The sequence below is a fragment of the Hyperolius riggenbachi genome, chromosome 3, assembly GCF_040937935.1.
Source record: "Hyperolius riggenbachi isolate aHypRig1 chromosome 3, aHypRig1.pri, whole genome shotgun sequence".
NCBI classification, from domain to species: Eukaryota; Metazoa; Chordata; class Amphibia; order Anura; family Hyperoliidae; genus Hyperolius; species Hyperolius riggenbachi.
This window is the reverse complement of record NC_090648.1, coordinates 13,201,910-13,213,297: the sequence shown is the minus strand read 5'-3', so window position 1 is coordinate 13,213,297 and position 11,388 is coordinate 13,201,910. Positions and strand designations below refer to the sequence as shown.

General features: G+C 50.8%; 1 protein-coding gene across 1 annotated transcript; it reads left to right on the top strand.

Moving 5' to 3' along the window:
• Nucleotides 1-2,194: 2,194 nt before the first annotated feature.
• On the top strand, nt 2,195-5,704 carry LOC137560864 (E3 ubiquitin-protein ligase TRIM11-like). The gene is made up of 2 exons (XM_068272019.1): nt 2,195-3,276; nt 3,978-5,704. Exons 1-2 carry the CDS (start codon nt 2,198-2,200, stop codon nt 4,468-4,470), a joined length of 1,572 nt encoding a protein of 523 aa, XP_068128120.1. The 5' UTR covers nt 2,195-2,197; the 3' UTR covers nt 4,471-5,704.
• Nucleotides 5,705-11,388: the final 5,684 nt, after the last annotated feature.

The window sequence follows — 11,388 nt, the reverse complement described above, 5'->3', positions numbered from 1 at the left end:
CCGAATTATTTCATTCCCCCACTATCCATGGCGGCCTGGAGGGGGAATAGTAATTAAAACGCCCCGGACTTGTGCAGAAGCAGGACCAGCCATATAACAGCTGGATCCTGCGCCCAAGTGTACCAGCGCCAAATTCACATGTACGCCTATCCGGCTTAATGCACACCAGAGCGGTTTGGCAGCGCTTTGCGATCCACTTGCGGCTGCGGATACGCTTGGGTAATGTATTTCAATGGGCTGGTGCACACCAGAGCGGGAGGTGTTTTGCTGAAACGCATACTCCCGAGGTGAGGCATTTTTTGGATTGCGGAGGCGTTTCTGCCTCCAATGTAAAGTATAGGAAAAACGCAAACCGCTCTGAAAAACGGCAGTTCAGAGCGGTTTTGCAGGCGTTTTTGTTACAGAAGCTGTTCAGTAACAGCTTTACTGTAACAATATATGAAATCTACTACACCAAAAACGCTTTGCAAAACCGCAAAATGCTAGGTGAAATGCTACAGAAAAATAAGAAAAAGCGTTTCAAAATCTGCTAGCATTTTGCGGATCTGCTAGCAGTTTTTGGTGTGCTCCAGGCCTCCAGGAGGGCCACGGGGAGGCTTCCCAATGCCCCCTTTTTATACAACTGGGGGGACCACAGGGTCCCAGGCTCTCTCACTGCCTGGAAACCACAGCGGTACCCCAGAGGGGGAGGCTGGGTGGCGTGGACGACCCCCCCCAAGTGTGGCCAGCGCCGGGGAGAGCCGTCTGCACCCACCTCCCAATATTAAAAACAGGCACTTACCTTAACGTCCATTGCGTTCTGCAACATGCACATTAATTTGGGGGCACCACATGAGAAAGGAGAGAAGCACGGGTCACCCCGAGTTTTAGAGCTCAGGGCTGGCTCACATACAGCACTCCAGAGGGGGGGGGGGGGGGGGAGGACAGGCGCACTCACTCCAGGGTTCACACCACCGGAGCAAGCCATCCACCACCTGCCTCCAAAGGATACAAACTGCACAAAATGCTTTCCATGAGAAAATTAATGCGCATGTAGCAGAACCAAATGGACGTTAAGGTAAGTGGCTGTTTTTAATATTAGGAGGTGGGTGCGGACGGCTCTCCCCAGCGCTGGCCACGCTTGGGGGGGGGGGGGGGGGGGCAGCTGCGCCACCCAGCCTCACACTCCGGGGTGCCGCTGTGGTTCCCAGGCAGCGAGAGAGCACTTTGCAGTATTGGTTTTTTGACTCTGCATAGTTTGGCATGCGAAAGCAAATGCATATTTGCATGAGCATTGCCTCATGAATAGCCAATTAGGCCGGATTTGCAAAGTCAGACTTGCTAGGGTTAAACTTGGTGTTTGAGCACGCATAAATTTTCTCATGGAAAGCCTACTTCTTCTTCTTGCTTCAAGGTTGAGGCACGTACTCTATTAGATAGATAGATGCGGCGTATGCTACGACGCGGGTTGGCTAGTTATTATTATTACATGATATTAGGGGCTTTTGGGCTGGGCATGGCACTGCCTTGTTTTTAATTGGTTTTATTGTTTTGACATTGGCTTAAAGTGAGTTTTTTGCATATACTTTTTGGCCTCATGCACCAGTCATTTGTCCACGCATAAGACTCTTATTGTATAGGGGGGTGCCTCTTTCTCTTCTCTTATTTTGTTCAGACACTACTGCAGCCAAAGAGATCAGCAGGGCTGCCAGGCAACTGGTATCGTTTAACAGGAAATAAATATGGCAGCCTCCATATCCCTCTCACTTCAGGTGGACTTTAGGCCTCGTTCACATCATTTAGCGCAGATGGCTGTGCGATCGGAACGCAACGCGTCCGATCGCACGCCATCTGCGCTCCTATGCGCTGCGCTGCAGATCCCATTCATTGCAATGAATGGGATCTGCGCTGCGATTCCCAAAAATGCATGCAGTACGCGATAGCGCAATCGCGCTGCCACGCAGTGCATATGATGGGAGCGGTAGAAGGGCTGTCTATGCCCTTCTACCGTTCTTGCGTGTCGCACACTATACGCGCTGCCAAAATGCGCACGGCAGCGCGTATAGTCTGAACGAGGCCTTAATGTCACATTAATAGTAAATCAACCGCATTGTATCACTAGCTGAACTTTGTCCTGTATAAACAAGGGTGAGACACGCCCAGCCACATTCTTCCTGTCAGAAGCTTTCACTTTCATGTCTTTCTTCTGCTGTCAGCGATGGCGTCTGCTGGTCTGAGAGAGGAGCTGGAGTGTTCCATCTGTCTGAGCATTTATACAGATCCTGTAACCCTGAGATGTGGACACAACTTCTGCCGGGGCTGCATTCATCGTGTTCTGGCCACACAGGAGGGGTCTGGAGGATATTCCTGTCCTGAATGCAGAGAGGAGTTTCCGGAGCGGCCGGCACTGCAGAGGAACATAAAGCTGCGTAACATCGTGGAGAACTTCCTGTCTACTCAGCCAGGTCAGGAGGAGTCTCAGGTCTTCTGCAGTCACTGTATTCACACTCCTGTACCTGCTGTGAAATCCTGTCTGCTGTGTGAGGTTTCTCTGTGTGAGAATCACCTGAGAGTCCACAAGAAGTCACCAGAACACATCTTATGTGACCCCACCACCTCCCTGGAGGACAGGAAATGCTCCATCCATCAAGAGGTGCTTAAATATTACTGCACTGAGGACTCTACCTGTATCTGTGTGTCCTGCTGTCTGATTGGAAAACATAAAGGACATCAGATGGAGTCACTGGAGGAGGCCTCTGAGAATAAGAAAACAAAGCTGAGAAATGTTCTGCAGGAAGTGATGTCACAGAGAGAGGAGATGGAGAAAAGAGTCCAGAGTCTGGAGGAACGCAGGAGAAAAGCACCAGAAAAAGCAGATGATGAAACAGAGAGAGTCTCTGCTCTGTTTAGAGACCTCAGGAGACGGCTGGAGGAGCTGGAGAAGAGAGTCCTGAGTGACCTCACCAGACAGGCAGAGCGGGTGTCGTCACACTATAATGATGTCATCAGGCAGCTGGAGATAAAGAAGGAGGAGCTGTCCAGGAAGATTCATCACATTGAGGAGCTGTGTAACATGACTGACCCACTGACTGTCTTACAGGAATCACACACATGTGACATGTGTGACACGAAGGAGAGGGATAATGAGGACCGGGACAGACATGATGGAGGGGATCTGGATGTGGCCGGCATCTCACACACATTACACACAGGACTGGCTGATATCATGTCCGGGGTAACTGGGGGGATCTCTGTACAGCCTGCAGACATATCACTGGATGTAAACACAGCTGGTAATGATCTACAGATATCCAGGGCCGGATTTGTACTTCTTACCGCCCAAGGCCGACTATTACCAGCCGCCCCAACCGAAACCGTATCCTACCACCTCTCTCCACACACACCCATCCAAAAAATTTTGGGCCGATGGTGTCCACTATTGGTGCTAGTGTCGAGGTCTCCATGGCAACGTGAAGTGAATCAATCATGTCACACGGGGGAACTGGTCAATCAAGCGATCTACAGGTGATGGGCGTGGTGGGAGCCGTCCACCACACACACATAGTCAAAAGTGGCTCACAATTGGACATTGGGTGGGGTCAGCAACACGTAAAAGTGAGTCCTGTACCCACTGCTGTCTCCAGGATAACAGCGCTGGCCAATCAATAATTAAGAAATGGGTGCTGTGAGACGCTGCCTTCTGTATTCTGTACTATTTGCTGGTGCTGCCCCTGGTCCTTTCATCCCCCACACCAAGTGCGTGAGACCCGACCTTCTGTAACTGCCTGCAGCTGCTGCTATGTTATTGGACAAGGTCTTGCTTTTTGCTAGTCACACACTGTTCACAAACGTTTGGTTAACGGACTGAATAGTGCAGTTATCCTGACCACTTTCATTTGTTTGGATACTTACAAATAATGCCCTGCAAATAATGCCCACTGTGTGCAGGCCGCCCCTTGTTTATCTGGTGCCCTAGGCCATGGCAAGGCCACAAATCCGGCCATGCAGATATCAGATGACAGGAAATCTGCATCCAGGGCAGACAGAAGCCAGAATCTCCCACAAACAGCAGAGAGATTTCAGGATTGGCCTTACGTGTTGAGCAGCCAGAGATTCTCCTCAGGGCGACATTACTGGGAAGTGGATGTTGGGGGATCAGTGAGCTGGAGAGTCGGGATGTGTTACCCCAGTATAGCCAGGAGAGGAGATCAGTCACGTATTGGATGGAATAACAAGTCCTGGGGTTTGGACAGGGCTGGTGATCAGTATTTTGTGATACATGACAGTATAAAGATCCAGTTACCTGACAAGATCCCCGGTGACAGAGTCAGGATATATCTGGATTATGAGGCTGGGCAGATCTCCTTTTATGCCCTGTGTGACCCAATCAGACACATCCACATTTTTACTGCCACCTTCACTGAGCCCCTCTATGCTGTATTAGGTGTATGGGAAGGTTGTGTAAAGATATCTGGGGGAAATCAGAAGTAAGAAGTCTGCCCAGATACTAGTGACATCACAGGGAGGGGGGATTGGATTGGTGGAATATGGTATATGGGGTGGGGCAATAAGTGGAGTCATTGATTTGCAGTTTTCTCTTATGAATAGGGAGGGTCAATGAGATGCAAATCATTCTGAGTTGATGCAGGATTATGACACATCTCCTAACATTTGAGTTAAGAAAGAGGGACACTTAAGCCACGCCCCTGCCACACCCCTAATCACACCTTTGGCCCATCCCTAGTCACGCATACAATAATGATTTTAAAAAAAAAATATGTTGTTTTGTAATTCAAACCTCACCTTTCTATCCTTGTTAATTTTCCTTCAAATTAAAATTTGAAAATAAGAACTATATCTATTTAAAGCATGGGAATAATGTTTAGAGTCAATAAACCCATTTTTCAGAAGATAAAATACATATATTTACACAGGTCTGTACATCAGTCCTGAAAGGGGGACATGTGAGGAAGAAAGAGGGACAGCTGGGAGGTATGGATTATGGATATTTGGGAGGTGAAGATAGTTTTCTGTTTTGGATTAAAAGAGAGTGGATCGCGGTTTGAACATGTCAGGCTCTTATTGCTGTCTGAGTCCATGCTGGGAGGTTTCCCATTACTGTCAGACTTCATCACAAGTGCCAACTACAAAAGGAAGTGAGGAGAAGTCCCTACATGGGGATCTGCAAAATCTGCTTACTTTATAGCAAACAGTAAAATGTCTTTATGGTAAGCATCAAAGGAGCCGGCCGAGTTACTGCATCAGGATTGGCCATACATTGTATACTCATGCAGGTTGCAGGGTCGGGACCGGGGGCTGAGTTTTGTATAGCCAGAGGTTCACTATATCAGAATTGGTGGTACATTGTAGTGTATATACAGGCACATGGTCGGGACCCGGAGCTGAGTTCATTATAGCCAGAGGTTTTTATATCACAGTTTACTATATTCCTGCTGTATATCACTGGAGATCTTTTTATATCATTGTTATTGCTATCTGCAGCCCTGTCCAGTTATTTATCACCATTTCCTGTCCCATGGTTGTCACTGTGGATAAGAAGTGAGGAAAGTTACTGTAATGGGGACCGAGACAGCAACTAAAACCCCACAGAGATGTTATCCAAAATACTTGTTAGGGCTCCTCCTACTGGGAGAAAACAATTATCACCTCATTTTATATGATTAGGATAAGAGATTACAATCAGGGGGTAACAATACCCCCACAACCCCTGTCATGGGGGGGGGGGGGCAGCTGGGGGGGAAGGTGGTCCTGTACATGCAGAGTGGCATTGGAGTGTTATACATTACCTGCTCTCTGTGGTGATACAGGTCCTCTTCACTACAGTGCAGCCAGCCAATCACCATGGGGCTCCCGTCTCCTGTCACATGACATGGGACTGAAGCCACACAGTGATTGGCTGCCTGCCCGGAACTTGCACATTTATAACAGGAAGTGAAGAGGACCTGTGTCAGAACAGGTGATGTATAAATCTCTGCAGCTGATCTGCATTATGTACAAGACCTGCCCCCATAGCTCCCGGCCCGCCCCATCATGTCAGAGGTGGGTGGGAGTGGCCGCTAGAGGTCTTTGTGGGGGGGACCCGGCCCAATATAGTTACTCTCCTGATTAAAATGCATAAAAGTGTAATGTACAGTACAATATATGCTATACAGCAATGCTGCTCTTATCTTCTGTTTTTAAAGGGGAACTGAAGAGAGAGGTATATGGAGGCTGCCATGTTTATTTCCTTTTAAGCAATACCAGTTGCCTGGCTGTCCTGCTGATCCTCTGCCTCTGAGGGCTCGTTTCCACTATCGCGAATTCGCATGCGTCCAACGCATGTGGATTCGCACAAGTAATGCAAGTGGATGGGCCTGTTTCCACTGTAGCGTTGTTGAGGTGCATTTTTTTCAGCAGTGAAAAAACGCACAAAAGAGCCGCAGAATTCGCCTGCGAGTGGAATGCATGCGAATTGCATGCAATGTATTTAATAGGGAAATCACATGCGTTTTCCCTATGCGTTTTTTGCCGCGAATTCGCATGCAAATTCGCATAGGTACCAATGTAAATTCACACAGGCAGTGACATGGTTAAAATCGCATATACCCTCACCTATGCGAATTCGCATACGAATTCGCGGCAAAAAATGCATGCAGAATCGCATCCGCATGCGATTTCATCAGCGGTGGAAACCAGGCGATTCTGCACCGCAACAGTGGAAACGAGCCCTAATACTATTAGCCATAGCCCCTTGAGGGCTCGTTTCCACTATTGCGGTGCAGAATCGCCTGGTTTCCACCGCTGATTAAATCACATGCGTTTTCCCCATGCGTTTTTTGCCGCGAATTCGCATAGGTGAGGGTATATGTGATTTTAACCATGTCACTGCTTGTGTGCATTTACATTGGTACCTATGCGAATTCGCATGCGAATTCGCAGCAAAAAACGCATGGGGAAAACGCATGTGATTTCCCTATTAAATACATTTCATGCAATTTGCATGCATTCCACTCGCAGGCGAAATCTGCGGCCCTTTTGTGCGTTTTTTCACCGCTGAAAAAAACGCACCTCAACAACGTTACAGTGGAAACAGGCCCATCCACTTGCATTACATGTGCGACTCCGCATGCGTTGGACGCATGCGGATTCGCGATAGTGGAAACGAACCCTAACAAGCATGCAGCAGATCAGGTGTTTCTGACATTATTGTCAGATCTGACAAGACTAGCTGCATGCTTGTTTCTGGTGTTATTCAGATACTACTGCAGAGAAATAGACCAGCAGGGCTGCCAGGCAACTGGTATTGATTAAAAGGAAATAAACAGGACAGCCTCCGTATACCTCTTACTTCAGTTCCCCTTTAAAGGGAACCAGAGACGACCAGTGTAGAAAAAATGAAAAAGCTTTTATACAGACCTGGGGCTTCCTCCAGCCCCATAAGCCTGGATCGCTCTCACGCCGCCGTCCTCCGCTGTCTCTATTGCCGCTACCGGGTCCCATCACTTCCGGTGGACGCGGCCAATTGTACGCATGAACAGGGGTTCCCTCCATATCCTTACGCATGTGCCTGCGTAGTATGGAAGCGCATGCGTAAGGATATGCGTAGTATGGAAGCGCATGCGTAAGGATATGGAGAAGTCCCTGTTCTTGCGTACAATTGGCTGCGTCCGCCGGAAGTGACGCACTGCGCTTGCATCGACTGGCCGAAAGTACGGGACCCGGTACCGGCGGATAGAGGCAGCGGAGGACGGCGGCGTGGGAGCGATCCAGGCTTATGGGGCTGGAGGAAGCCCCAGGTATGTATAAAATCTTTTGTCCAACATCTCTGGTTCTCTTTAATATGCTTTTATTTTATTGTAACAAGGGGATAATTGTATTGTGTGATGCCAATGAAACAAATAATAGTAAAAGTGTGTAATCAGGTGGGTGTGTTACTTCTTTCATATATATCAGTTATTTCTGTGATTTCCAGATTTCTATCACATGTAATCTGCTTTGAGGGCTGGAACCCGCAGGAGCGCTTTTGGCAGCGTTTTGGCAGCGCTGCGATACGCTACGCACTTTGCCAAAACGCTGGGCTAATGTTAATGGATGGGGCAACTTCCACAGGAGCGTTTGCGTTTCCCAGAAACGCAAACGCAGGACCTGCAGCATTTTGGGAGCGTTAGCGCTTCAATGTAAAGTATTGAACCGCTAGCGGAAACGCTCAGCAAAACCTAAACTGAGCGGTTTTGCTAGCGTTTTGCGGTTCAGCACACTGTAAACAAAATGAAAAATAATTCACAGGACCAATCAGGATAAAAACGCGAAACGCAAAACGCTAGGCACCCGCTGGGGAAAAAAATACAATGTTGCAAAACGCGACCAAAAACGCGCATGAATCCGCTTGCAAACCGCTCAGACAAAACGCTAGCGGTTGCGTTTCGCGTTTGCTGATTTCAGTGGGTTCCAGGCCTGTGAGATGAATAAACTTTCCTTTCCTCCCCCTGAGAGGTTTGTGTGTCTTGGCTTCATCTTCATGCAATTCCAGAGGGCGTTTCCACAGCCCCTGCTGTTCTTACATTTCCTAGGCAGAACCCAACCATTCTAATCTCCCTCAAGGGGACTTTATTATCTTTGTGTCTGTGAGGCACATTATCCCTCCAGCTTGAGCGATTTTTTTAGCGATTTTCTGAACGATTTTCATTCGTTTCTATGAAAATCGCTCAAAACAATCAATCAATCCTCAGATCGGACATGCTGGAAATAATTGATCCGGCAGGTAAATCTGCCAAACATTGTATGGTGTGTATCCAGCATTACAGGGAACCTGAGAGGGGGGATTATCAATAAATATACATACCCCGGGGCTTCCTGCAGCCCCCTCTGGCCTGATCGCTCCCACAGCGCCCTCTTCTGCCTCTCTGTTTGCAGCAATTATCCCCGGAAATTCCTCCGGTCCGGGGCCAACTGTACATGCGGGGCCCGGCCGTGTGCTCCCGCCGCATTCACATTGCCTGGAGTGTTCTGTGCCTGCGCTGTATTACTGGGCAGGTGCAGACAGAATGCTTCTGGTGACAGGAGCAAGATAGAGGACCACGCCCGGCCGTGTGCTCCTGCCGCATTCACATTGCCTGGAGTGTTCTGTGCCTGTGCTGTATTACTGGGCAGGTGCAGACAGAATGCTTCTGGTGACAGGAGCAAGATAGAGGACCACGCCCGGCCGTGTGCTCCTGCCGCATTCACATTGCCTGGAGTGTTCTGTGCCTGCGCTGTATTACTGGGCAGGTGCAGACAGAATGCTTCTGGTGACAGGAGCAAGATAGAGGACCACGCCCGGCCGTGTGCTCCCGCCCCATTCACATTGCCTGGAGTGTTCTGTGCCTGCGCTGTATTACTGGGCAGGTGCAGACAGAATGCTTCCAGTAACAGCAGCAAGACAGAGGACCGCGCCCGGCCGTGTGCTCCCGCCGCATTCACATTGCCTGGAGTGTTCTGTGCCTGTGCTGTATTACTGGGCAGGTGCAGACAGAATGCTTCTGGTGACAGGAGCAAGATAGAGGACCACGCCCGGCCGTGTGCTCCTGCCGCATTCACATTGCCTGGAGCGTTCTGTGCCTGCGCTGTATTACTGGGCAGGTGCAGACAGAATGCTTCTGGTGACAGGAGCAAGATAGAGGACCACGCCCGGCCGTGTGCTCCTGCCGCATTCACATTGCCTGGAGTGTTCTGTGCCTGCGCTGTATTACTGGGCAGGTGCAGACAGAATGCTTCTGGTGACAGGAGCAAGATAGAGGACCACGCCCGGCCGTGTGCTCCCGCCCCATTCACATTGCCTGGAGTGTTCTGTGCCTGCGCTGTATTACTGGGCAGGTGCAGACAGAATGCTTCCAGTAACAGCAGCAAGACAGAGGACCGCGCCCGGCCGTGTGCTCCCGCCGCATTCACATTGCCTGGAGCGTTCTGTGCCTGCGCTGTATTACTGGGCAGGTGCAGACAGAATGCTTCCGGTAACAGCAGCGAGACAGAGGACCACGCCCGGCCGTGTGCTCCCGCCGCATTAACATTGCCTGGAGCGTTCTGTGCCTGCGCTGTATTACTGGGCAGGTGCAGACAGAATGCTTCCGGTGACAGCAGCAAGACAGAGGACCACGCCCAGCCGTGTGCTCCTGCCGCATTCACATTGCCTGGAGCGTTCTGTGCCTGCGCTGTATTACTGGGCAGGTGCAGACAGAATGCTTCCGGTAGCAGCAGAGAGACAGAGGACCACGCCCAGCCGTGTGCTCCCGCCGCATTCACATTGCCTGGAGCGTTCTGCGCCTGCGCTGTATTACTGGGCAGGTGCAGACAGAATGCTTCCGGTAACAGCAGCAAGATAGAGGACCACGCCCGGCCATGTGCTACCGCCACATTCACATTGCCTGGAGCGTTCTGTGCCTGCGCTGTATTACTGGGCAGGTGCAGACAGAATGCTTCCGGTAACAGCAGCAAGATAGAGGACCACGCCCGGCCATGTGCTACCGCCACATTCACATTGCCTGGAGCGTTCTGTGCCTGCGCTGTATTACTGGGCAGGTGCAGACAGAATGCTTCCGGTAGCAGCAGAGAGACAGAGGACCACGCCCGGCCGTGTGCTCCCGCCGCATTCACATTGCCTGGAGCGTTCTGCGCCTGCGCTGTATTACTGGGCAGGTGCAGACAGAATGCTTCCGGTAACAGCAGCAAGATAGAGGACCACGCCCGGCCATGTGCTACCGCCACATTCACATTGCCTGGAGCGTTCTGTGCCTGCGCTGTATTACTGGGCAGGTGCAGACAGAATGCTTCCGGTGACAGCAGCAGACAGAGGACCACGCCCGGCCGTGTGCTCCCGCCGCATTCACATTGCCTGGAGCGTTCTGTGCCTGCGCTGTATTACTGGGCAGGTGCAGACAGAATGCTTCCGGTAGCAGCAGAGAGACAGAGGACCACGCCCGGCCGTGTGCTCCCGCCGCATTCACATTGCCTGGAGTGTTCTGTGCCTGCGCTGTATTACTGGGCAGGTGCAGACAGAATGCTTCCGGTAACAGCAGAGAGACAGAGGACCACGCCCGGCCGTGTGCTCCCGCCGCATTCACATTGCCTGGAGCGTTCTGCGCCTGCGCTGTATTACTGGGCAGGTGCAGACAGAATGCTTCCGGTAACAGCAGCAAGACAGAGGACCACGCCCGGCCGTGTGCTCCTGCCGCATTCACATTGCCTGGAGTGTTCTGTGCTGTGCTGTATTACTGGGCAGGTGCAGACAGAATGCTTCCGGTGACAGCAGCAGACAGAGGACCACGCCCGGCCGTGTGCTCCTGCCGCATTCACATTGCCTGGAGCGTTCTGCCTGTGCTGTACTAATGTGCAGGCGCAGAATGCTTCCGGTGACAGCAGCGAGACAGGGAAGCG

Coding starts and splice junctions, on each gene's coding strand:
- LOC137560864 (XM_068272019.1), top strand. CDS start 2,198: ATGGCGTCTGCTGGTCTGAGAGAGGAGCTGGAGTGTTCCATCTGTCTG. Junction 3,277..3,977: donor GATGTAAACACAGCTGGTAA/TGATCTACAGAT, acceptor GGCCACAAATCC/GGCCATGCAGATATCAGATG.